At 57.2% G+C, this 26,896-nt stretch overlaps 1 protein-coding gene across 2 annotated transcripts; it reads right to left on the minus strand.

The window, feature by feature from the left end:
• Positions 1–8,998: 8,998 nt before the first annotated feature.
• Positions 8,999–22,159, minus strand: PIGT (phosphatidylinositol glycan anchor biosynthesis class T). Of its 2 annotated transcripts, XM_029070736.1 has the most exons (12): positions 21,939–22,159; positions 20,140–20,317; positions 17,112–17,239; positions 16,691–16,791; positions 15,141–15,227; positions 14,573–14,660; positions 14,391–14,488; positions 13,969–14,134; positions 13,578–13,781; positions 12,371–12,536; positions 12,173–12,256; positions 8,999–11,310 (listed from the first exon to the last, which is right to left on the minus strand). In XM_029070736.1, exons 1-12 carry the CDS (start codon positions 22,144–22,146, stop codon positions 11,058–11,060), a joined length of 1,761 nt encoding a protein of 586 aa, XP_028926569.1. In that variant the 5' UTR covers positions 22,147–22,159; the 3' UTR covers positions 8,999–11,057. The 2 variants fall into 2 exon arrangements, with proteins under 2 accessions (XP_028926569.1, XP_028926570.1); XM_029070737.1 differs by lacking the exon at positions 15,141–15,227.
• Positions 22,160–26,896: the final 4,737 nt, after the last annotated feature.

Here is a 26,896-nt window from a genome sequence, read left to right on the forward strand (position 1 = left end):
TACACACGATCGATTGATAGCAAACTAACCAGGACCTGCCTCTCGACCCTCTGCCCCGGTAAGAACCTGGACCCGGGATGTCAGGGCTAAATTAATTTCCTTTATTTATCCCGTAAGCTCTCTGTGGGCAGAGAATGCGCCCGTCGTGTTGTTACGTTGTACTCTCCCAAGCACGTAGTACAGCGGCCTGCGCACAGTAAGCGCTTAATAAGTACCACTGATTGATTCTACGCTCTCAGGTCCCTCGGCAGGGAATTCCACTCCTGTGTGAGCAGCAAATAATTGACTGAAGCAGGAACAATCTCCCCATCATTTCCTAATACTAATAGCTTCCAAATTAAGGCAGCTGCATGCTGAGAGCAGCTATTAATTTATGAGCTGGCTCCCGGCTACTCCAACCCAGTCAATAGTGGATTGCCAAATTCAAAAAAAAAAAAAACCTTCGCATTTATTTCCTTAAATAAGACCGAAGAGTAATTTAATATCATCCCGACGACCCAGCAGGAGCTAAGAACGTGAATTTTTTTTTTAATGGCATTTAAGTGCTTACTCTGTGCCAGACACTGAACTAAGCACTAGGAAGCAGCGTGGCTCAGTGGAAAGAGCATGAGCTTTGGAGTCAGAGGTCATGGGTTCGAATCCCGGCTCGGCCGCCCGTCAGCTGTGTGACTGTGGGCAAGTCACTTCACTTCTCGGCGCCTCAGTGACCTCATCTGTAAAATGGGGGTGAAGACTGTGAGCCCCACGTGGGACAACCTGATTTCCCTGTGTCTACCCCAGCGCTTAAAACAGTGCTCTGCACATAGTAAGCGCTTAACAAATACCAACATTATTATTATTATGGAAGCAAATCCAGCATGGGCACGGTCACCGTCCCACGCGAGGCTCGCCGTCTTAACGCCCGTTTTACAGATGAGGTCACTGAGGCCCAGAGAAGTGAAGTGACTTGCCCAAAGTCACACAGCTGGCACGCGGCGGGGCGGGGATTAGAACTCATGACCTCTGACTCTTTCCACTGAGCCACGTTGCATCTGGAGAGTTTCCAGGGCTCTACCAGTCTCGGTTATGGGAGGGAGAGTCAAGGAGAGGCCTGTCCAGTCCATTCCTAGCTCGGGCAGCGGCTAGCGAGTGGAAGGCCATCATCGGCTACAAGGCAAAACTCTCCCGTGCTGGGCAGCAGCGGCACGGGAGAGAGGCGAGAGCAGGAACTCGAGTTTATCATGTGGAAAGAGGGAATGGTCAACCACTTCTGGATTTTTCCCAAGAAAATCTCTGGATCCACGACCAGAACGACCGCAGATGGAGGTGGGAGCATTCGGGGAGAGATGCGTCCATCGCGCCGCTAAGGGTCGGAGACCAGACAAGAACTCCATTTCCTCTGTAAAATGGGGATTGGATTCCAGCTTTCCCTACTTAGATTGTGAGGCACAAGCACATAGCTATAAGATCAGTATTCATTCATTCAATCGTATTTATTGAGCGCTTACTATGTGCAGAGCACTGACCTAAGCGCTTGGAATGGACAATCCGGCAACAGAGACCGTCCCTGCCCAACGACGGGCTCACAGTCTAAAAGTAAGCACGCTTAAGAAGGATAAGTAGCTGGGGGAAGTTTTCACATTCAGCTTTTCTGTATTTGGTTAACCTCTCCCCACCCCATTCCACTGGAAAGCAAACATTAAATTAATAATAATGATGATGTTGGTCTTTGTGAAGCGCTTCCTATGTTCAGAGCACTGTTCTAAGCACTGTGGTAGATACGGGGTAATCAGGTTGTCCCTCGATAGAAGCAGCGTGGCTCAGTGGAAAGAGCCCGGGCTTGGGAGTCCGGGGTCATGGGTTCGAATCCCACGTCTGCCACTTGACAGCTGTGTGACTGTGGGCAAGTCACGTCACTTCTCTGTGACCTCATCTGTAAAATGGGGATTCAGACTGTGAGCCTCACATGGGACAACCTGATGACCCTGTATCTCCCCCAGCGCTTAGAACAGTGCTCTGCACATAGTAAGCGCTTAACAAATACCAACATTAGTATAGTGCTTTGCACGTAGTAAACGCTCAATAAATACTTTTAAATGAATGACCGAACGAATGATCAAACGTCCATCCTTCTTCGACCCCACCCCCAGACGCCCCAGGCCCACCGAACAGGGCAGGGGATCTGAGTGGAGTGTGGGGTGAGGGGGCTGATGCCAGCTGCCAAACCAGGCTCCCACTATGGCAATCAGCGCTTAGTCCAGCGCTCTGCACAGAGGAAGCGCTCAATAAATACGACTGAATGAATGAACCAGCGGAGCTGGGCCCAGAAAGATGCCAATCCTTACCCAGGGTGGCCAACCATGACGGCACAGTGACCTCCAGTGATGGTCCTGCCCTGCCCGGGTCACCCTTGCTGGGAGAGGCCGCAAAGTCTCAGGGACTCATTCACTCCTTAAATCGTATTTATGAAGCGCTTACTGTTTGCAGAGCACTGTCCTAAGCGCTTGAGAAAGTATAATAATCGTTATTATGATGACGGTATTTGTTGAGCGCTTACTATGTGGCAGACACTGTCCTAAGCGCTGGGTGGATACAAGAAAATCAGGTTGGACACAGTCCCCGTCCCCCGTAGGGCTCACAATCTCAGAGCAGTGTGGCTCAGTGGAAAGAGCCCGGGCTTGGGAGTCAGAGGTCGTGGGTTCAAATCCCGGCTCCGCCACTTGTCACCTGGTGACTTTGGCAGGTCACTTAACTTTTCTGTGCCTCAGTTACCTCATCTGTAAGATGGGGATGAAGACTGTGAACCCCATGTGGGACAACCTGATCACCTTGTATCCTCCCCAGCGCTTAGAACAGTGCTTTGCACGTAGTAAGCGCTTAACAAATGCCATCGTTATTATTATTATTATTTGATATATGAGGGAACTGAGGCATGGCGAAGTGAAGTAATACAACAGTGAACAGTGACATTCCCTGCCCACAATGAGCTCACAGTCGAGAAGTGGGGAGACAGAAGTTAAGACAAATAAATAAAATTCCACATGTATACCTAAGTGCTGTGGGGCTGGGGTGGGGTGGGGGGAAGAGCAAAGGGGACCAGTCAAGGTGATGCAGAAGGGAGTGGGAGATGAGGAAAAGTGGGGCTTAGTCTGGGAAGGCCTCCTGGAGGAGATGGGCCTTCAATAGGCTTTGAAGGGGCGGAGAGTCATTGTCTGTGGGATTTGTGGAGGGAGGGAGTTCGAGGCCAGAGGTGGGACGCGGGCCAGGGGTCGGCTGCGACACAGGCGAGATGGAGGCCCGGTGAGAAGATTAGCGGCCCCAGAGGAGCGGAGCGTGCTGGCTGGGCCGTAGACGGAGAAGCGAGGTGACGTGGGAGGGGGCAAGGTGAGGGATGCTTTTTGGTGGACGTTTAAGGGGGTGAGAGGTGACCGAAGGAGAGTTTGAGGTGGAAGGCAGGGTGCCCGATGGCTAGAGTACGGGCCTGAGAGGCAGAGGAACTGGGTTCTAATCTCGGCTCTGCCACTTGGCTGCCGGGTGACCGTGGGCAAGTCGCTTCACTTCTCTGGGCCTCAGTTACCTCATCTGGAAAATGGGGGGTTAAGACTGTGAGCCCAGTGTGGAACAGGGACTGTGTCCAAGAGGAGGAAGAAGAGGAAAAAGAGGAAGAGGAAGGAGGAGGAGGAGGAGGAGGAAGAGGAGAAGGGAGGAGGAAGAGGAGGAGGAGGCTGGCCCTTTATCCTCCAGTCATCCTACTCTCCAATGGGGGCTGCTGAAAGCCCCCCAAAGGGGCCCAGGTATGTCCTAGGGGTCTGGGTGACATTTGCAAGGTCACAAGATAATAATGCGATTTGTTAAGGACTTACTATGTACTGGGCATTGTTCTAAGCCCTGGGGTAGACACAAGATAATCAAGATAACTCAATCCCTGTCCCACATAGGGCTCACAGTCTTAATCCACACTGCACAGATGAGGGAACTGAGGCACAGAGAAGTGAAGTGACTTGCCCAAGGTGGTATCCTCCAATATTATCTAGTATGTCTGAGCACCCTCCCCCCGTCTCCCCAGATACATAGATTTTCAGGACTGTTCCTCAAAATTTCTGGTCTGTCTAGTAAGAGGCACCTTGGCCTGGGGGAACAAATACAGGACTCAGAGTCAGAAGGTCGTGGGTTCCAATTCTGACTCCGCCACTCGCCCGCTGTGTGACCTGGGGCAAGTCGCTTCACTTGTTCGGGCCTCCTTTCCCTCATCTACCAAACGGGGATGGAATAACTGTTCTCCCTCCCCTTTAGACTGTGAGCACCGCTTATGTGACAGGGAATAATGATAATTGAAGTATTTGTTAAGCACTTCCTATGCGCTAAGAGTTGGGTGGATACAAGCAAATTGGGTAGGGCACAGTCCCTGTCCCACTTGGGGCTCACAGTCTCTATCCCTATTTTACAGATGAGGTAGGTGAGGTCCAGAGAAGTGAAGAGACTTGCCCAAGGTCACACAGCAGACAAGCGGTGGGGCCGGGATTAGAACCCATGACCTTCTGATTTCCTGGCCCACGCTCCAGCCACAACACCATGCTGCTTCCCTGTGTCCTGATCCGATCAAGTATCTACCCCACTGCTTGGGACACAATAAGGAAGTCACATCCTCATCGTTACTGCCTGGAAAACCCTAGGTCGGTTGGGATGGTAACCCCAGAGAAAACAACACTGTGAACCAAGAGACTTCCGAAGCCATCCTTTCCTCTTCCGGCCCTCTAACATGTCACCGGTCACAATCATAATCCCCACTTTACGGACATTCAACATTCTCCCCATTGAGCAGATGAGAAGTCGAGGTAGGCCTTTCCTAGGCCGGCAACTAACGGGGCTGGGACCCACCGACCCCAACCCGTCTGCCGCCCGCGGACAAAACCAGCAAAGAGGCATCGGGCCCGGTCATTTGGCAAGCCACCGCGCCCGTGGGCCCAGAATTCGGGGCAGTCTAACCATCCGGCCTCTCTTCTCTTCCCTCTGATAGCTCCAGGATGTGATGGGGCACCAGGTCAAGCCTCCTGGAAGCTTTATAAGCTTGGCTCTATTGACCGGGCACGTTGACCTGGCGTCCTGACCTGGAGAGAGCCGGGCACACCGAGTACATCTACAGAGGAGTCTCACTGAGGCTCGTGCCGAGATGAATCTAAGCGGGCAGAGTGGATTTCCTGTTACACGTCTGCTGGAGGAAAAGGAGGAGGAGGAGGAGGACAGCGAGGATGAGGACAAGGAGGACGAGGAGGAAAGTGGAGAAGAAAGACTAGGACAAGGATGAAGAGGACGAGGAGGAGGACAAGGAGGATGAGGACAAGAAGGGTGAGGAGGAAGAGGAGAAGACTAGGACAACGATGAAGAGGACGAGGAGGACGAGGAGGAAGAGGAGAAGAAAGACTAGGACAAGGATGAAGAAGATGAGGAGGAGGATGAAGAAGACGAGGAGGAGGACGAGGAGGAGGAGGAGGAGGACGAGAAGGAAGAAGAAGAAGAGGAGGAGAAGGAAGACAAGGAGGACAAGGAGGAGGAGGAGGGGGAGAACAAGGAGGAGGGCAAAGAGGAGGAAGAAGGAGGAGGAGGAGGAGGAGGAGGAGGAGGAGGAGGAAGAGGACATGGAGAAGGAGGATAAAGAGGAGGAAGAGGAGCAGGAAGAAGAGAAAAAGGTAAGGAAAGAGGAGGAAAAGGAGGAGGAGGAGGGGGAGAAGGGGGAGAACAAGGAGGAGGGCGAAGAGGAGGAAGAAGGGAGGAGGAGGAGGAGGAAGAGGACATGGAGAAGGAGGATAAATAGGAGGAGGAGGAGCAAGAAGAAGAGAAAAAGGTAAGGAAAGAGGAGGAAAAGGAGGAGGAGGAGGGGGAAGCAGCACCAAGAGAAAAAGGTAAGGAAAGAGGAGGAAAAGGAGGAGGAGGGGGAAGCAGCACCTGAGACTGGGGAGGAAGTGGACCTAACCCTTGCTTGCCCAGAAGGCCTCCCCGCAGCAAATGTCCCTGGGGGCCAGACGGTCACAGCGGTTGCCTTTGGCATGGACGCCGGGCACAGACAGTGTGTTCCCGAGTCCCCAGACTCTAAGGGCAAACTGTGTCCATGAGGCGGCCACATCCAGCTCCGTCCCCCCGCAGCCACGGCTCTGCCCGCCGCTCTGAGCCGCCCCCTCCCCCGCACGAGGCTAAGCCCGCCCCCCCATCCCAACCCACCCCGGATCTCACACCCCCACCCCAGACTCCCGGCACCATGCAGCCTGCAAAGCTCCTCTCTCTGCTGGCGCTCCTCTCCCTGGCCGCCCCGACTTCTCCGAGGGACCTAGCGGGTAAACTGGGGCGCTCCCCGCTAGGTCACCGGAGAGACCGGGTTCTGTAGCCGGGAGGGATCCGTTCTCAGGATCCCCTCTGGCATCGACGACGAGGTCAGAGCCCCACAGAAAAATCCCCACCCCCAGACAGCAGACCCCCCCAGAAGGAGTCGACCGGGCAGCACCTCAGCGTCCCCAGGTCCAGTCCCGGCCTAAGATGCTTTCTGACCTCAGAAGTCCCTTTCTGACCCTGACGTCTCACCCTCGCCTCGGTCCCCGGAGGTTAGAAAACTTTGACTGACCCCCCTCAGAGGGTCGCTCGTTGGGGTTTATTGAGCGCTTACTGTGTGCGGAGCCTGAGAGAGTATATTAGAGATATTCCTCGCCCACGAGAAGCTGACGGTCTAGAGGCGCCCTCGACCTTCTCGGAGGCCCAGAGACAGACCTCTGCCCTCCGGGCGACCCCAGAGGCCGAGGAGACGCCCTTGTTGGTGGCCGATTCGGACTCAGTCCGCCAAACTAACTCCCTTCCCCTCTTCGAAGCCCTACTGAGCGCTCACCTCCTCCAGGAGGCCTTCCCGGACTGAGCCCCCCTTTCCCTCTGCTCCCCCTCCCCTCCGCACTGTGCTCATTTGTATGTATTATTTATGACCCTATTTGTTAATAAGGTGTACATCTCCTTGATTCTATTTATCTTGATGATGTCGTCCTGTTTTTGTCTCGTTCTGTTTCGCTCTGCCCTCCGTCTCCCCCGTTCAGACTGCGAGCCCGTCACCGGGCAGGGATGGTCCCTCTCCGTTGCCGAACGGTCCATTCCAAGCGCTCAGCACAGGGCCCTGCACATAGTAAGCGCTCAATAAATACTACTGAATCGAAGGAATGACTCCCCCATCTCCCCAGTTCGCTACTGTCATCTGCCGCCTCAGACGGGCCCCTGCAAAGCGCTATTACGCTACTTCTTCTACAACTCCGTGTCCCGCTCCCGGGAGCCCTTTGTTTACGGGGGCTGCCTTGGCAATCGGGACACCTTCCAAACCCAGGCGGAATGCGTCCGGCGGTGTGTGAAGCAAGGTGAGCGTGCGCCCCGGCCTCCGCGGCATAGGCCGAACCCGCTCCCGCAGCCCCAGTCTTCCTGCCCAGGGCGGCTTTGGAGGAGGGAAGGGCGAGAGGCCAGTTGGGGCAAAACTACCATTGAGGAGGTCGAGATGGCCGCCTCGATGTCCTACAGGATGGGGGAAGAGAGGAGGACGGGCAGCTGGGTGGACCCATCCGCTCTTGGGTGGAAGGGGAGGGCCCAGTCAATCGATCGATGATATTTATCGAGCATTTATCCAATCGATCGATGATATTTACTGAGCATTTACGGGGTGCTGAGCACCGTACTAAGTGTTAGGGAGAGGACGCTATGACAGAGTCGCCAGACACGCTCCCTGCCCACCCAGAACTCACAGTCTACACAGAGAGACGGACGCTAAAATAAACTCCGGGTACCCGGCGTCGCGGATAGAGCCGGGGCCCGGGAGTCGGAAGGTCATGGGTTCTAATCCCTGCTCTGCCGCCTGTCTGCTGCGTGACCTCAGGCAATTGGCTTCACTTCTCTGAGCCTCAGTTCCCTCATCTGCGAAATGGAGATCGAGACTGCGAGCCCCACGTGGGACAGGGACGGTGTCCGGCCTGATGTGTTTGTATTCACCCCAGTGATTAGTGCAGCGCCTGGCACGTAGTAAGGGCTTAACAAATTCATTCATTCATTCAATAGTATTTATTGAGCGCTTACAACGTGCAGAGCACTGGACTAAGCATTTGGAATGGACAATTCGGGCAACAGAGAGAGACAATCCCTGCCCAGTGACGGGCTGACAGTCTATAAACGGGGGAGACGGACAGCAAAGCCAAACAAAACAAAAACAAGACATCATCGAGATGAACAGACTCAAGGGCGTGAACACCTCACATTAACTAAATAACTAAATGGATAAATGAATAAAATAATAAAAAATAATATATTTATATATTTTCATAAATATTTATATATTTATATATATAATATTGTACATAAGTATATGAATATAATGAATATTCATTATATTTATAAAAATAATGTAAAATGGATATAAAATAAATAAGATAAATAAAATACTATGAAATAAAGTAAATAATCGATCAATCTAGAGCCACGGAGGGGAGGGAACCTTTGGTGCGACACTGGCGAGGCTGTTCTAGACACTCATCACTGTGGCAATTTCCCCTTCCTCCCAACCCAGCTACTTCCAAAGAGCCAGTCAACCGGCCGGCCCCTACTACTCCTGCCGTGGAGGTGAGTTCCGCCACATCTTCCCAAAATTCTCTTCCCAATCCATCAGTCGACACTCTCTCCCGCTCCTACTCTCTGCACAACACTGTATCGAGCAGTCGGGGGAACTCAACGTTCAGCAGAGACAGTCCCCTGACCTCGGGCGACTCATTTTGCTTCTCTGTGCCTCAGTCACCTCATCTGTAAAATGGGGATTGAGACTGAGCCCCACATGACACAGGGTCTGTGTCCGACCCTATTTGCTTGTATCCACCCCAGCGTTTAGTGCCTGGCACATAATAAGCACTTAAATATCATAATTATCATTTACCTAAGATTCTTTCACCCTATGACAAAATACCTTGCTCTCAGGGTCATACTGATCCTAAAGGTCTATTATTATTATCATCATCAGTAGCAGTAATAGTAACACTCTTTATTAGATGCACGCTACGTGCTAAGCCCCGCGATAGGTACAAGGTAGGCCAGACCCAATCCACGACCCACAAGGGACTCCAGATCTTAAATGCAGAGTGAGTAGGCGTAGGCCCTTTTTCTAGCTGAGAAAACTGCGGCCCGGAGGGGTCGTTTGACTCGTTCGGCGTCCCACAGCGGGCCTCTCACGAAGCCAGGACCGGAACCCAGGCTGCCTTTCACCCAGTCCCGTGCTCTTTCTCTCGGGCAGGGCTTTCTTTGACCTGGCGGGGCAAAGGGAGGTGGGTCTGGGTCCCGCACCGCAGTGAGCAGAGCTTGACTTTCACTCCCTTTGCGGGAATTAGAAAGACAGAGCGAGGAAAGACTATGCTTGCCCGGGGGCCGACCGGAGCCAGGACCCGCGAGGCCAGGGGAGGAGGCGGGCACTGCCATCCCCTCTGCCCCGTGACTCGAGTCCTCCCTCCCCTTCTTGCCCCTCTGACCCCGAGGCACAGAGCATCCCCACCAGGACAATAAAGGGGGGGATCGGCCACCGATACCCCGAACGGGACAGTTTAGCGCGTTTCTGCCCATCCTGCCGTGACCCCGGGGTCCGGTGCCCGCTGGAGGGCATGGATTGGGGAGGGGGAGCCCGCACCCACGCTTCACGTCCGTTACCCTTCGAAGCAGAACCAAGCCCCTGCTCCAGCCTAAGGGGCCACTCCCCTCTGCGGGCTCAGGGTTATAAACCAGACCCACAGAGAACTACCCGTCTACAGCCCAGGAGCCACCGCTTCCCTCCCGCTTGGCCTCGGCGGGGATACCCACCTCAGTTTGGTGCCAAGACGCCCCCCGAGAGAGAGCCGGCGGACACCAGAGTCGGCGTCTGCCGTCTCCCTCCGCAACCTCCCCCGGCCCAGGTCCGGGGGCAGCCCCGTGGCCCCGGGGGTGGGCAGTTCCCCCACTACCCCACCTTGGGGCTTTCCTCAGGGCTCCCGGACCCTGGCAGGTAAGAGAACCTGCTCTCGCCCTGCTCCTTCCCCACCGCCTCGTAGAATTAAGGCCCGCGATGAGTTAGGGCAGTAGCTACACTTTATTCCCCAACCCTCTCCCTCCCTCTTCACTCCTTCCTCCCTGCTTTCTCCCCCCAAGACGCCTCCCACACAGCCCCACCCGGGTCTCCCCTCAGCGTCCCGGGACCACCCATGTGGCCAACTGTGAGTTCTCAAAAAAGGCCACCCAGGGCAGAGACGCCAGGGAGGAGGGAAGGCATCGGGGCGGTATCTGATTCAGCAGCTGCCTTGGGGGTGGAGAGAGTGGGCTCAGAGAAGGGGGACGCCTCGGGCCCAGCGGGTCAGGGAAGGGGGACAACCTGGGCCCGGCGAATCAGAGGAGGGGGACGCCCCGGGTCCGGCGGATCAGAGAAGGGGGACGCCCGGGGCCCGGCGCAGCAGAGAAGGGGGAAGCCCCGGGCCCGGCGAATCGAAGCGGAACGCTCTGGACCCGGCAGATGAGGGAAGGGGGATGCCCCGGGCCCGGCGAATCAGAGAAGGGGGACGACCCGGGTCCGGCGGATCGGAGAAGGGGGACGTCCCTCGGTCAGGTGGATCAGAGAAGGGGGGGGCGCCCCAGGCCCAGCGCATCAGAGAAGGGGGACGCCCCGGGACCGGTCGATGAGAAAAGGGGGACGCCCCGGGCCCCGTGGTTCTGAAAAGGGAGGCACCTTGGGCCCGGCGGTTCGGAGAAGGGGGACGCCCCGGGCCCAGCGGTTCGGGGAAGGGGAATCCCCAGACCCGGCGGATCAGAGAAAGGGGACTTCCCGGGTCCGGCGGATCAGAGAAGGGGGACACCCCTCGGCCAGGTGGATCCGAGAAGGGGAACGCCCCGGGCCCCACGGTTCTGAGAAGGGAGACATCCCGGGTCCAGTGGTTCTGAGACAGGGGGATGCCCCGGGCCTGACAAATCAGAGACGGGGAAACGCCCCGGGCGCAGCCCATCAGAGAAGGGGTGTGCCCGGGGCCCAGCGAACGAGAGAAGGGGTTCGCCCCGGGCCCGGCGGATCAGAGAAGGGGGACGCCGCGGGCCCGGCGGATCAGGTTTGCCAGGCGCTTGGCCAGGCCGCCCCGGCTGGGCACCTCCAGGTGGAAGGTGCGGGTCAGGAGGTTGTAGAAGGAGCCGTAGCACACGGCCACCACGGTGCAGGTCAAACAGATGACGTTGTAGGGCATGCTGAAGTCCGGCGTCGGCAGGTTCACCAGCAGGGGCTCCGTGTACAGGCGGACGAAGTAGCTGGACCCGTCGGACACGGGGAACCTGGGGGGGTGGCGGGGGAGGGGTTGGGAGGGTCCCGGGGGGGGGGGGGGGCGGATCAAGACCCAACAGGAGAGTTAAGCCTCAAGGGACCCCTCCGGCCCCCCAACGGCCTCAGTGATAATAGTAACGATTTTACTATTATCGTTGCAGTAGGATAGCGGTCTGGCAATGGCCATTCGTTCCCGTTGGCCGCTCGCGTTATAAAATACCTCTACGTAGGTTAAATAACAATTACGGTATCCGTCGAGCGCTGACGAGCACCGTACTAAGCGCCGGGGCGGATTCGAGCAAATCGGGTTGGACGCGGTCCCCGTCCCACGTGGGGCTCACGGTCTCAATCCCCATCTTTGAGATGAGGGCACCGAGGCCCAGAGAAGCGAAGCGACTTGCCCGAGGTCACGCGGCAGTCGGGTGGCGGTGCCGGCCTCAGAACCCACGACCTCGTGACTCCCAGGCCCGTGGTCTACCCGCTTCTCGCTCGCCCGGTTGGAGTCTAAACTCCCCGCGGGCAGGGCCCGTGTCACACGTCGCTCGTTTACTCTGTGCGAGGAAGGCGAGCTCGATAAATAGAATCGCTACCACCACGAGGAAGAGTCCCCCGTCGAGCTCGGCTTCGGGACTCCTCCCCCGGGCCGCCGGCCTCCTCCCGCCCCATTCTCTCCTCCCCCGCAGCACCCGGGGAAGACGAGGGAGACGAACCCCGGGGCCCGGGAGCGTCGGCGGTGACGCCTCCCGGTCACGTACGCCCCACATTGAAACCCGGCCCAGCCCGGGAGGCCCGTGGGTCCCGGGGCTCCCCAGACGAGGGTCCTGGCCCCGGGAGCGCTTCCCCTCCCTCCCCGGGGGCGGGGGTCACACTCACAGCGTGGCGAACAGAGGGCTCTCCTCCCAGTCGGCCGTCTCGACCCCCACCACGCTGGGCACCAGGGCGCTGAGCACCGACGGGCTGCGGACAGAGACGGGAGCACGTGACCCGGGGGGGGGCGGGGGGCGCGGGGGGCGCGCCCGGGAGTCGGGGCCGAGCGGGAGGCCGAGGGGAGGGGGACGGGGGAGGCGGCACCTGACGTAGAAGCCGTGGTTGGGATCGGGGGTGTATTCGGTCCACTTGAGCAGGGCGCGCTCAAACTGGATGGACACCTTGGTGACGGAGTTGGCCGGGAGCTGGATGAGCATCTCCAGGAGGTGGGGCCGCCGTCGGTCCTGGGCCGGCTGGTAGTGGATGTAGCCTGCCGGGAGCCAGACGCGCTATCGCCTACCCCAAACCTCCCCGCCCTCGCCCCACCGTGCCCCGGGCCCTCCCTCTCCCATCTTCCGCCGCCGGTTTCCGGCTCGGAGCCCCACCCGCGCGGTCTGGGACGGTGCCCGGGCGTGGGGGGGGGGGGGATGATGGGGAGAGGGAGGTCAGGGTCAGCCTCCCGGAGCAGAGCCTTTCTCCCCCAGCGCTGAGGGGCTTCTGAGCCGGTCTTCTCTTTTCTGGCAACTGTTAAGCGCTCACTACGGTACTGAGCGCTGGGGTGGATTCGAGCAAATGGCGTTGGACACGGTCCCCGTCCCACGTGGGGCTCACGGTCTCGTTCCCCATTTTACAGATGAGGTAACCGGAGCACAGAAAAGGGAAGTGACTTGCCCAAAGTCCCGGAGCAGACAAGGGCCGTTTCCGGGATGAGAACCCAGGTCCTTCCAACTCCCGGGCCCAGGCTCTATCCACTACGCCATGCTGCTTCTCTTAATTTTGTTTTGTTCTCTTGTCTGTCTCCCCCGTTTAGGCCGCGAGCCCGCTGTTGGGCAGGGATTGTCTCTCTCTTGCCGAACTGTCCATTCCAAGCGTTCAGTCCAGTGCTCTGCACATAGTAAGCGCTCAATGAATACCACTGAATGAATGAATGAGGTTGGACACAGTCCCCGTCCCGCACAGGGCTCACAGCCCGAATCCCCATTTTCCAGACGAGGGAACTGAGGCCCGCAGAATAATAACAACGTTGGTATTTGTTAAGCGCTTACTAGGTGCAGAGCACTGTTCTAAGCGCTGGGGGGGGGAGATACGGGGTCATCAGGTGGTCCCACGTGAGGCTCACGCTCTTCAGCCCCATTTTACAGATGAGGTCCCTGAGGCCCAGAGAAGTGAAGCGACTCGCCCACATTCGAACCCATGACCTCTGACTCCCAAGCCCGGGGCGACACCCACTGGGTCACGCCGCTTCTCCCGGAGAGAAAGAGAGGAAAGAGAGGCGGCGGCTGCGGGTGGGGCGAGGGGGCCGGGGGCTCACTCGGCTTGTTCTCCTTGCCCTTGGTGGTGATGACCAGCGTGTGGACGTAGAGGCGCAGGTACCAGGGCACCGTCTCGAGGAGCAGCACGGGGAAGGCCCGGTAGGAGTGGGTGTTGTACAGCAGGGTGCTCAGCTCCCCCTGCTGCAGCCCGTAGCCGCTCACGTAGCGCTGCGCGTGCAAGAAGGGCACCGGGAGGGGAGCAGCTGCGAGGGCAGAGGGGCGGTGGGCCGGGTGAGACCCGCGGCCCCGCTGGGGACGAGGACGCCCAAGGGGAGGACGAAGAGGAGGACCGCGGTCTTCTTTCGCCCCCCTTCCCTGACTCTGCCCCCCAACGTGACCACCGCCCGCCCCGGGGAAAGGCCCCGAGGGGGACCCGGACCCCCCCCTCACCCCCGTCCCGGGGCCGCTTGCACTTGAGCTGGAGATTGAGGCTCCGGGAGCTGTTGAAGGTAGCCGGGTCCAGCAGGTCGAAGACGGCGTAGGTCCTCCGCTCCCCGAGGACGACGGCTCGGTAGGTGTCCCCGGGGGGCGGGCTCACCTCCGGGGCCTCGCCGTCCTGGGGGCGCACGGGCACGGACGTGGGCGGGCCGGCCGGAGCCCCCTCCGAGCCCACCGGGCCCCGACGGCGAAGCCGCCGTGCGCCGGGGGAGGAGCGGGGAGGGGGGGTGGTGGAGAGGCGGCCGGACCAGCGGCCCGGCCCCCCGCCCCCACCCCGGAGGAGAGATCCGGGCCCGGCTCCGGGGCCGGGCCCCGAGAGGAGCCCCCGTCCGCGCCACGGCCCCCCGCCGCCGCAAGCCGAGGCCACCGCTAACCTGGGCGCCGCCGGAGACGTCCACGTAGACGCGGCTCTGCGTGGCCAGGGGGCAGGCCTCCGTCAGGGTGCGGGAGAACATGCGGAAGAGCGACCAGTCTGCGGGGGGACGGAGGGCGGGCCGCGTCAGCGGGGGGGCGGGGGGGCCGGAGGGCGGGGAGGGGCGGGGGCCGGGCCGGTTACCTCTCTTCGCCTGCCCCGCGGTGAAGGCGTCGAAGACGACCGTCAGCGTTTGCCTCAGCTCCCAGGAGACGCTGGTGCAGCGGGCGTCCTGGCAGAGGGGGCAGGCGGAGACGGTGAGCGCCCAAGCCCCCGCCTCCCGCACCCCTCCGCCGCCGCGGACGGCCCCGGAAGGAGAACGGAGCCTTCCTTCCCCGACGCCTCGGCGTCCTCGCGACGTGGAGAGGACCGCTGATACCCGCTAAGCGCCGACTGGGCGCCAACCACCGTCCGGAGCACCGGGCCAGATCCGAGATAATCAGGTTGGAGAGTCCCTGCCCCGCGGAGGGTTTCACGGCCCGGGTCGGAGCGGTCGGCAGCCACCGCACCTCCCCGCCTGCCCTCCTTCGGATCCCCAGACGGCCCCCATCCCGCCAGCGGCGACGTCCCCCCACGGCCTGGCTCCCGACGAGCCCCGGGAGGCTCCGGTCGGGGCCGACCGGGGCCAAGACGGCGGCCTCCTGGCCCGTGGACTGACCCCCCGGCCCGGTCGCCACCCGCCCTCCGCTCGGATTGAGAAGGGGACGCTCACTCTGCACACGGGGCGGATGTGCACGGCCTGGGAGTGATAGCTGCTGTGGAACAGACGCTCGGCTTTGAGCAGCACCGAGAGGCCGGCCTGAGGGAGCGGGAAAAGAACAGGCTTGACGCACCCTCCCGGGGGCCACCTACCCCGGGGGTCTCCCGAGGGCGACCGTGGCCGCTGCCTAAGGAGTTGCAGGAGGCCCCCGGGAATTTAGTGAAGCAACGCGCCGTCCTAAACGCTTGGGGAAGTGTCACGGAAGCCCGAAGCCCAAGGAAATTACACTCCCGTCGGGGTAGGGAGCCACGACAAGATCTACAGATAGGCGACCGGAATAACTGACCGCACAGTCGATAATTCTTATATACTCTAACCTCATCCAGGGCAGGGATATCGGGCCTACGCAGTCTTGCACCCCGGCCAGAGCTCAGTACGGCGCTCGGCACCCAGTAGCCGCTCGATCGACGCTACCGATCGACTGCGGAGGGGGACAGAGACGTGAGCGCTCCAGGGAGCCGACGGGCCGACGTGACTGGGGACGTCGGGGGTTCATCGGGGAGGGCTCGCTGGAGGAGGGGGCGTTTCGGGAGGCTTCTGGACGTGGGGAGAGCCGCGGTCTGTCGATATACGGGGCCGGGGGAGCTCCCGGCTGGGGGAACGGCGCGAGCGAGGGGACGCAGATCGGAGGGTGAGGCGCGGAGAGAAGCCGAACTTTGGAGGAGGGAAGAGAGCGGGCTGGGGAAGAGCGGGTCAAGAGGGCTGACGTGGGGGAGTTGGGGGAGAGCTTTGCGACCAACGGTCGGGGGGGGCTTTGACGCTGGGGTCACGGGGAGGGGAAAGGAGTCCAACACCTCAGAGCAGCCCCTGACCGAGGGGCCCGGGCCGACGGTCACTCGGGGTCCCCAGGGAGCCACGACGGAAAGGAGCAGAGAGGGGGAGGGAAGGGGAGGTGGGTGGGGAAGAATGGGCTGCGGGGGTCTTTTTCTTTCTCTCCTCTCCTCCCCTCCCGCCCACCCACACTTGGGGTCCAGTTGGGGTGACGTTGGGGTGCGGTGCCAGGCCGGGTGGAGAACCAATCATCGGGAAGAAGCCTAGGGTCCAGATGGGAGCTCTTCGGGAGGGGAGGAGGTGAATTTCAAAAGGTGCGGGCACCAAGGAGTTGCATCGGCTAAAGCAGCATCTTTACGAAAGCCAGTCCATCGATGGTGTTTATATTATTATTAACGACAACAATGACGGCATTTGTTAGGCGCTATGTGCCGAGCACCGTTCTCAGCATGGGGTAGATACACGGTCATCAGGTCGGGCACGGTCCCTGTCCCACACGGGGCTCTTAATCTCCATTTTACAGAAGGGGTAGCCGAGGCACAGAGAAGTTAAGTGACTTGCAGAGAACTGTACTGAGCGCTTGGGAGAATACCATCCGTCAGAGTCGGCAGACGCGCTCCCGGCCCACGGGGAGATTAGAGTCTAGAGGGGGGGGCCGGGTCCCCAGATATGCCCTCCATCCCCACCGCCCCGAACGGAGGGGCCGCCCCCCGGCCGCGGTGAGGGCTCACCTTGGAGCTGCAGGGCAACAGCTTCTTCCACGGGGTGAGGTTCTCGGTGCAGACCACCTCGCGGGGCAGGACGGCGTAACGCAGGAGCCGGTGATCCGTGGCTGGCACGGCCCGGGGAGGGGGAGGACAAGCGACGCGGAGGGGGTTCACACCCTCCGGGGGGGAGGGGGGACCCGGACTCTCCGGCCGCCCTCCCCCTCGATGACCCGCCCGGGCGCGCCAGGAGAAGTGCCCGCACACCGAGGGATGACCCGTGAGCGTCACACCCCCGTACCCCACCTCCCCCGTACCAGGGAGAGCCTCGGGGGAGGAGGATGCCAAGTAGGGGAGAATCTCTTCCAACCCTCTCCGCACCGTCCAGCCCCCCGGGAGCGGAGGGAGCGGTCGAAAGGGGGGAGAGGGACCGCGGCGAGCCGCTCACCGTTGACCAGCCCCAAGGGTTTGAAGGAAGCCGTGGGGGTGACGGTATTGGTGGAGTCGATGAAGTTAAGGGAGGCGCAGAAGATCCCAGAGAGGACGTTGCTGAGCTCCTTCCAGGACTTATCGACACTGAAGAGGGGAAACCCACAGGTCCGTCCCCCTGGCCCTGCCAGTCGGACGACCGCCGTCCTTCCCGAGCCCTTCCTGCGGGCACAGCGCCGTACTAAGCGCTTGGGAGGGAGCACTAGAACGATAAACGGACACGCTGCCTGCCACGGCGAGCTTACAGTCCAGAGGGGGAGAGGGACGGGGTCAGAAATAAATTGCCAAGCGCCCAGTGACGGACGGGTGTCGAGGACGGGGCCTCCGCCATCATCGTCGCCGCCCCCGGGGTCAGAGCGCGACTCCACCGCGGCCCGGGGCCGGCAGGGCAGAAGAGACGCCATCCCCGACCAGCGACGCAGCGGGGTCCGGCGGGCGAGAGACCGGCTCATCCTGTCGTTGGATCGTATTTTTTGAGCGCTGCCTGTGTGCAGAGCGCCGCGCCAAGGGCTTGGGAGAGACCGACAGAACGGTAGACGGACACGTTCCTGCCCACGACGAGCTTACAATCTAATGATAATAACTGCCGTATTTGTCGAGCGCTCACTGTGTGTCAGGCACTGTACTAAGCAGGGGTGGATACAGGCAAGTCATTCATTAATTCATTCAATAGTATTTATTGAGCGCTTACTGTGTGCAGAGAGCACTGGACTAAGCGCTTGGAACGGACAAATCGGCAACAGACGTTAATGAGCGAATGTACTCGGCGGGGGCGGATATAAGCAAATCGGGTGGGACACGGTCCTTGTCATTCATTCATTCAATAGTATTTATTGAGCGCTTACTATGTGCAGAGAGCACTGGACTAAGCGCTTGGAACGGACAAATCGGCAACAGACGTTAATGAGCGAATGTACTCGGCGGGGGCGGATATAAGCAAATCGGGTGGGACACGGTCCCTGTCCCACGTGAGACTCACGGTCTCAATCCCCATTTTACAGATGAGGCGACTGAGGCGCAGAGAAGTGATCTAGCCAAGGTCACACAGCAGAAAAGCGGAGAAGTGGGGATTAGAACCCACGACCTTCGGACTCCCGGGCCCGAGCGCTATCCACTCCGCCACGCTGCTTCTCTACAGGGTGCGGGCCTTAACTCCACGTCTCCGGCTTCTCCCGGGGGCCGGGGGAAGGGCCGACTCCACTCGGATAACCGCCCCAACGCCCAGATAAGAACGCTGGTATCTGTTAAGTGCTTATTATAATAATAATGATAATAGTATTTGCTATAATAAAGGTATTTATTAGGCGCTTACTCGGCACCTCGCACTGTACTCTCTCATTCTACTCAGACCGTGAGCCTCAGGTGGGCCAAGAGACCAACCTGATTAATCTGATTTTATCGCTGGCTCACTACTTAGTGGCCCACGGTGAGAACTCGACAAGAACCATAATTATTATTATTATTATTAATTATTAATTCTTCTTCTTCTTCTTATCACCCAGCACTGGGGTAGATACAAGATAATCGGGTTGGACAGAGTCCCTGCCCCACACAGTCTAAGTAAGGAGTAGGACTGAATTTCCATTTCACAGAAGAGACTGAGGCCTAGAGACGTGAAGTGACTCGCCCAAGAGCACCCGGCAGGCAAGTGGCGGGGTCGAGATTAGAACCCAGGACTCTCGACGCATAGTCTTCTGTTTTTGCCAATAGGTCACGCTGCCCTCTGCCGATTTCCCACGCGTGGCTCAGTGGAAAGAGCCCGGGCTTGGGAGTCGGGGGTCATGGGTTCGAATCCAGGCTCCGCCACTTGTCATCTGTGTGACCGTGGGTGAGTCGCTTGACTTCTCGGTGCCTCAGTGACCTCATCTGTCAAATGGGGATGACGCCTGTGCGCCCCACGTGGGACGACCCGATGACCCTGTGTCTCCCCCAGCGCTTAGGACAGTGCTCCGCACATAGTAAGCGCTTAACGAATACCAACATTATTATTATTAAATCATTGGCAGCCTGGTATGGCTGGCAACAAGCACTGGAGCCAGGGAAGGAGCGTGGCCTAGTGACGGAGCCCGGGGCCGGGGCGCCCGAAGGACCTGGGTTCTAATCCCGGCTCCACCACTCGTCTGTCGTGTGACTTTGGGCAGGTCACTTTGCTTCTCCCGGCCTCAGTTTCCTCATCCGGAAAATGGGGAGGAGGACCGCGAGTGGGACGGGGGGCTGCGTCGACCTGATCGGCTTATGTCTACACCGTCGCTTAGAACGGTGCTTGACACATAGTGAGCGCTTGCTTCATTCATTCATTCAGTGGCGTTTCGCCAGCGCTTGCCGGGTACGGGGAGCTGTACTAAGCGCCCGGGAGAATACGTGGCTTGGTGGAGAAAGCCCGGGCTTGGGAGTCAGAGGTCCTGGGTTCTAATCCCGGCTCCGCCCCTGTGAGCTGTGTGACTCGGGGCAAGTCACTTCGCTTCTCTGTGCCTCAGTGACCTCATCTGGAAAACGGGGACGAAGACCACGCGCCCCACGGGGGACAACCTGACGACCTGGTGTCTACCCCAGCGCTTGAGAGTCATAGCTCACGGGTTCGAATCCCGGCTCCGCCGCCTGTGAGCTGTGTGACCTTGGGCGAGTCACCTCACTTCTCTGGGCCTCAGTTCCCTCATCTGTGGAATGGGGATGAAGACTGTGAGCCCCGTGTGGGACAACCCGATGACCCTGTATCCCCCCCAGCGCTTAGAACAGTGCTCTGCACCTAGTAAGCGCTTAACAGATACCAACATTAGCATTATTACCAGAACGGTGCTTGGCCCAGAGGAAGCGCTTAACGGATGCCGTCGTCATTATTATGATGTAAGAGCGGGAAACGAATACCATCGTCGTGACGAGGATTACTGTGTTTCGGAAGGTCCTACGGCCCCCGCGCCCACCCGACCCCCACGACCGTCCGTCGGGGCAGCGCGGGGTGGGCGGCGGGGGGCCCAGGGGGCACTTACTCGGTGACAGAAGGCTGGAACCAGGCCCAGAGCTCGGCGCCGGCCGGAGCCTGCAGGAAGGGTTGGCCCCAGTAGCGGGTCCGCCAGAAGCCTTGGGTCAGCGACAGGTGCAGCTCTCGCACCGAGTACTTGGAGATCAATTGCCCCAGGGCCTTGGGGAACAGCCTGTAGTGAGACACTGCGGAGAGGAGTCTGTTAGAGGGGTGTTGGGGAGCCCCCCGTCCCACCCGACCCCGTCTACACCTTCGTTTCCCCTTCTGCTCCCCTCGCCCTTGGATTTGCTCCCTTTATAATAACGACGGTATTTGTTAAGCGCTTACTATGTGCCCAGCACTGTTCTAAGCACTGGGGGGGATACGAGGCCATCGGGTCGTCCCACGTGGGGCTCGCAGTCTTCACCCCCATTTTACGGGTGATGGAACTGAGGTACGGAGAAGTGAAGAGACCTGTCCAAAGTCACCCAGCTGACAAGCGGCGGGGCCGGGATTAGAACCCAGGACCCTCCGACTCCCAAGCCCGGGCTCTTGCCACTGAATCCCCATTTTAAAGATGAGATAACTGAGGTCCGGAGGAGTGAAGTGACTTGTCCAAAGTCACCCAGCTGACAAGCGGCGGGGCCGGGATTAGAACCCAGGACCCTCCGACTCCCAAGCCCGGGCTCTTGCCACTGAATCCCCATTTTAAAGATAACTGAGGTCCGGAGGAGTGAAGTGACTTGCGCAAAGTCACCCAGCTGACAGGCGGCGGAGCCGGGATTAGAACCCAGGACCTTCTGACTCCCAAGCCCGGGCTCTTGTCACTGAATCCCCAATTTAAAGATGAGATAACTGAGGTCCGGAGGAGTGAAGTGACTTGCCCAAAGCCACTCGGCTGACAAGTGGTGGAGCCGGGATTAGAACCCAGGACTCCCAATCCCAGACTCTACCCACTAGGCCCTGCTGCTTCTCAGAGTGGGACAGGGACTGTCTAAACTGATTTCCTTGCATCCACCCCAGAGCTTAGTATAAATAATAATGTTGGTATTTGTTAAGCGTTTAGTATGTGCAGAGCTCTGTTCTAAGCGCTGGGGGAGAGACACGGTCATCAGGTCATCCCACGTGGGGCTCACAGTCTACATCCCCATTTTACAGATGAGGGAACTGAGGCCCAGAGAATAATAATAATAATAATAATAATGTCGGTATTCGTTAAGTGTTTACTATGTGCAGAGCACTGTTCTAAGCGCTGGGGGGGATACAAGGTCATCAGGTTGTCCCACATGGGGCTCACAGTCTTCATCCCCATTTGACAGAGGAGGTCACTGAGGCCCGGAGAATAATAAAAAAATAATAATAATGTCGGTATTTGTTAAGCGCTTACTATGTGCCGAGCACTGTGCTAAGCGCTGGGGGAGATACAGGGTCATCAGGTGGTCCCACGTGGGGCTCACAGTCTTCATCCCCATTTGACAGAGGAGGTCACTGAGGCCCAGAGAATAATAATAATAATGTTGGTATTTGTTAGGCGCTTCCTCTGTGCAGAGCACTGTGCTGAGCGCTGGGGGAGATCCAGGGTCATCAGGGGGTCCCACGTGAGGTTCCCAGTTAATCCCCATTTTGCAGATGAGGTCACTGAGGCCCAGAGAAGTGACTCGCCCACAGTCCCACAGCTGACAAGGGGGGGGGGGAGGCGGGATTGGAACCCATGACCTGGGACCCTCGAGGCCGGGCTCTTGGCACTGAGCCACGCTGCTCCTCGGGGGGGAGGGGGTGCGCATGCGCAGAGCGGCCTCCTCCCTCCTTCCCCCCCCCCCGCCTCACCTCCCTCCCGCTGCAGCTCCGAGTCCCAGCGCGTGCGGAACTGGAAGGTGGCGGCCACGTCCCCCGAGGGCAGCGGGGTGACCACCAGCTCCTCGCGCAGATCGTCCCGCGCGGCCTCCGCCCGGGCCCCGGGCCCCAGCAGCAGCAGCAGCAGCAGCGGGAGCAACCGCAACCCCGGCTCCCTCAGGGCGGCCGGCCGCGCCGCCATCTTGCCCGCCCTCCCTCCCGCCCGAGGCCCCGCCCCCCCGGCCGTCTCAGCCAATGGCGGCCCGCCGGGGACGGCCGCTTCCGCTCGCCGCCGGAAGGGCGGGGCTTCGGCTGGCTGAGGAGGAGGAGCTCCCCCCCTCCCTCCCATGGTTGCCAGGCAACCGGTGCACCCGGCCGGGCAAGCGATGCGTCGTCTTTACTGAGCGCTCACGGGGCGCACAGCACTGGGCTAAGCGCTCGGGAGAGCACGATTCAGCGACAGAGACGATCCCTGCCCGCCGGGGGCTCACAGGCTAGAGGAGGGGGAGACAGCAAAACAGGGAAACCGTCATTCATTCTATCAGTCTATCATTTATTCATGGAAACGGTCATTCATTCAGTCCATCATTTATTCATGGAAACGGTCATTCATTCAGTCCATCATTTATTCATGGAAACGGTCATTCATTCATTCCATCATTTATTCATGGAAACGGTCATTCACTCAATCATTCATTCATTCCATCATTCATTCCATCATTCATTCCATCATTCGTTCATTCAATCAATCATTCATTCATTCAATCACTCATTCAATCATTCATTCCATCATTCGTTCATTCAATCAATCAATCATTCATTCATTCATTCAATCACTCATTCGATCGTATTTATTGTGCGCACAGCACTGGGCTAAGCGCTTGAGAGAGTCCAATTCAGCTACAGAGACGATCCCTGCCCACAAGGGGCTCACAGGCTAGAAGGGAGAGAGACAGCAAAACAAGGACACAGTCATTCATTCATTCAGTCATCCATTCAATCATCCGTTCAATCATTCATTCAATCATTCATTCAATCACTCATTCAATCACTCATTCAATCGTATTTATTAAGCTCACAGCTCGGGAATAAGCGCTTGGGAGAGTCCAATTCAGCAACAGAGACGATCCCTGCCCACAAGGGGCTCACAGTCTAGAGGATGGGGAGACAGCAAAACCAGGAAACAGTCATTCATTCATTCAATCATTCATTCAATCACTCATTCAATCTTATTTATTCAGCGCTTACTGTGTGCAGAGCACTGGGCTAAACACTTGGGAGAGTCCGATTCAGCGACAGAGACGATCCCTGCCCCCAAGGGGCTCACAGCCTAGAGGAGGAGACAGCAAAACAAGGAAACAGTCAATCAGTCATTCATTCATTCAATCATTCATTCAATCTTATTTATTGAGCGCTTACTGTGTGCAGAGCACTGGGCTCATCACTTGGGAGAGTCCGATTCAGCGACAGAGACGATCCCTGCCCCCAAGGGGCTCACAGCCTAGAGGAGAAGGAGACAGCAAAACAAGGAAACAGTCAATCAGTCATTCATTCATTCAATCATTCATTCAATCTTATTTATTGAGCGCTTACTGTGTGCAGAGCACTGGGCTCATCACTTGGGAGAGTCCGATTCAGCGACAGAGACGATCCCTGCCCCCAAGGGGCTCACAGCCTAGAGGAGAAGGAGACAGCAAAACAAGGAAACAGTCAATCAGTCATTCATTCATTCAATCATTCATTCAATCTTATTTATTGAGCGCTTACTGTGTGCAGAGCACTGGGCTCATCACTTGGGAGAGTCCGATTCAGCGACAGAGACGATCCCTGCCCCCAAGGGGCTCACAGCCTAGAGGAGAAGGAGACAGCAAAACAAGGAAACAGTCAATCAGTCATTCATTCATTCAATCATTCATTCAATCTTATTTATTGAGCGCTTACTGTGTGCAGAGCACTGGACTCAGAGCTTGGGAGAATCCAATTCAGCGACAGAGACAATCCCTGCCCACAAGGGGCTCACAGTCTAGAGGAGGGGGAGACAGCAAAATCAGGAAACAGTCATTCATTCATTCAATCATGTATTCATTCATTCAATTACTCATTCAATCATATTTATTGTGCGCACAGCACTGGGCTAAGCGGTTGGGAGAATCCAATTCAGGGACAGAAACGATCCCTGCCCACAAGGGGTTCACAGTCTAGAGGAGGGGGAGACAGCAAAACAAGGAAACAGTCATGCATTCATTCAATCATTTATTCAAATGTATTTATTGAGCGCTTAGTATGTGCAGAGCACTGGACTAAGCACTTGGGAAATACAGTACAGCAGTAAAGAGAGACAATCCTTACCCAACAACGGGCTCACAGTCTAGCAGGGGGGAGATGGACAACAAAACAAGGAAACATTCATTCATTCAATCTGATTTATTGAGCGCTTACTGTATGCAAAGCACTGTACTAAGCGCTTGGGAAGTATAATTCAGCAACAGATAGAGACGATCCCTACCCAACAACAGGCTCACAGTCTAGAGGAGGGGAGACAGACATCAAAACTTTCATTCAACCGTATTTACTGAGCACTTACTGTGTGCAGAGCACTGTACTAAGCGTCTGAGAAATATAATTCAGCAACAGATAGAGACAATCCCTGCCCACAACGGGCTCACAATCTAGAGGAGGGGAGACAGAGGTTAAAACAAGGAAACATTCATTCAGTTGTATTTACTGAGCGCTTACTGTGTGCAGAGCACTGTACTAAGTGCTTACACAAGGTAATCAGGTTGTCCCACGTGGGGCTCACAGTCTTCATCCCCACTTTACAGATGTGGTCACTGAGGCACAGAGAAGGGAAGTGACTTGCCCAGAGTCACACAGCAGACAAAGAGGCAGAGCCGGGATTAGAACCCACCACCTCCCAAGCCTATTCTCTTTCCACTGAGCCACGCTGCTTCTAAAACCGGCCAACCTGATAAGCTTGTACGTACACCAGGGCTTCATATGGTGCCTGGAACATAGTAAGCACCATAAAAATAACACAACTATTACTACTATTATTATAGTTCCCATTTTACAGATGAGGTAACCGAGGTACAGAGAAGTGAAGCGGCTTGCCCTAGGTCACACAGCAGGCAAATGACAGGACCAGGATTAGCAAGCCCGCCAAAGGGCAGGGGCTGTCTCTGTTACCGATTTGTCCATTCCAAGCGCTTAGTACAGTGCTCTGCACATAGTAAGCGCTCAATAAATACTATTGAATGAATGAATGAATGAATCCAGGTCTCTGACTCCCCAGCCCAAACGCTTTCCACGCGGCCACACAGTTGTCCCTCCCTCTCAGAGTGCGTGAGCCCTTAGGTGGGGCAGGTTCGGGGTCTGATTTTCCTATCTTGAATCTTCTTCCAGAGCTTGCCACATATACAGTAAATGTTTTAATGAAACCCATCGTCATTATTATTTTTTTTATTTCTAGCCACCGTCCCACTGATACTGACCGGAGATCTTCCTTCCACTTCCAAGCCCGAAATGTGGGCTCCTCCCGAAAATGTACGAAGATGGGAACCGGAACGCGAAAGCAAAATAGCTGTCCTTGGGAGCCGTGGCCTCAGAAGCCACTTAAATTCCCACAAAATGATCTCATATCCCTACGCCCTCTGACCCAGAGTTGTTGTGGAAGGGTATGAGATCATACGCGAAAGGGACTGTAAACTTCTTGAGAAAAAGATTACGATAAAAACAAAAAATGCTGATTATATTAAAGCGCTGCTCTCTCTTTTTTATTGCCCAAATTAAGGTCTCTGGAGCCAAAATCAAGGGCACGGGATCACGTGAACACCACCGCCCAAGTCTTTGCCTCCTAGTCGCGCTCTAACAACCAATCAATGGTATTTATTGAGGACTTGTTATGTGTAGACAACTGTACTAAGCACTTGGTAGAGCACGGTACAATAGAATTAGCAGACGTGTTCCCCGCCCCTAATGATTCAGCCAGGGAGGGGGAGATAGATATTAATAAAAATAAATAATTTATAGTATATAATTTAAAGATCTGTGCACGAGTGCTCTGTGGTGGGGGTGGGTTAAATATCGAACGACCAAAAGTCAAAGATGGAAATGCATAGATGATGCAAAAGGGAGAGCGAACCGGAGAAAAAAGAATCGAATCGGGGAAGGCCTCCTGGAGGAGATGTGGCTCGCTGTGGGCAGGGGACATGTCCGCCAACTCCGTTGTAGTGTACTCTCCCAAGCGCTTAGTACAGTGCTCTGCACACAGCCCGTAAGCTCCCTCTAATAATGTAATAATGTTGGTATTTGTTAAGCGCTTCCTATGTGCAGAGCACTGTTCTAAGCGCTGGGGGAGATACAGGGTCATCGGGTCGTCCCACGTGAGGCTCACGGTTAATCCCCATTTTCCAGATGAGGTAACTGAGGCCCGGAGAAGTGAAGTGACTTGCCCACAGTCACACAGCTGACAGGTGGCAGAGTCGGTATTCGAACCCATGACCTCTGACTCCCAAGCCCAGGGTCTTTCCACTGAGCCACGCTGCTCCTCTAACATCTAGTCCAGTGCTCTGCTCCCAACAGTCGCTCAATAAATTCAACAGAAAACTGAATGTATGACTGAATTTACCCTTCCTACTATGCAGTCTCTTCCTCCTCCATCTTCATTCATTCATTTAGCCAGTCAGTCGTATTTATTGAGCGCTCACTGGGTGGAGAGCACTCTACTAAGCGCTTGGGAGCGTACAACGCAACTGCAAGCAGTCACTTTCCCTACCCACAACGGGCCGCCACCCCTGCTGTTTCCACTCGACTACAAACTCCTTGAAGGCAAGGGATGGTGTCCACCAAATGGGTTGTACTGTACTCTCTCCAGCTCTTAGTACAGTGCTCTGCATAGAGTAAGCGCTCAAAAAATACCATAGACTGAGTGATTGATTTCTTTTTTCCTTTCC

Source organism: Ornithorhynchus anatinus, chromosome 8 (assembly GCF_004115215.2).
Source record: "Ornithorhynchus anatinus isolate Pmale09 chromosome 8, mOrnAna1.pri.v4, whole genome shotgun sequence".
Classification (NCBI taxonomy): Eukaryota; Metazoa; Chordata; class Mammalia; order Monotremata; family Ornithorhynchidae; genus Ornithorhynchus; species Ornithorhynchus anatinus.

Bases quoted from the DNA above. Each gene is read 5' to 3' on its own strand.
- PIGT (XM_029070736.1), bottom strand. From the start codon at position 22,146: ATGGCGGCGCGGCCGGCCGCCCTGAGGGAGCCGGGGTTGCGGTTGCTC. The intron at 13,782-13,968 runs GTGAGGGGGGGG...CTGCCCTCGCAG, and splicing joins CAAGCGGCCCCGGGACGGGG to CTGCTCCCCTCCCGGTGCCC. The intron at 11,311-12,172 runs GTGAGTGTGACC...CCACCCCCCCAG, and splicing joins AGCCCTCTGTTCGCCACGCT to GTTCCCCGTGTCCGACGGGT.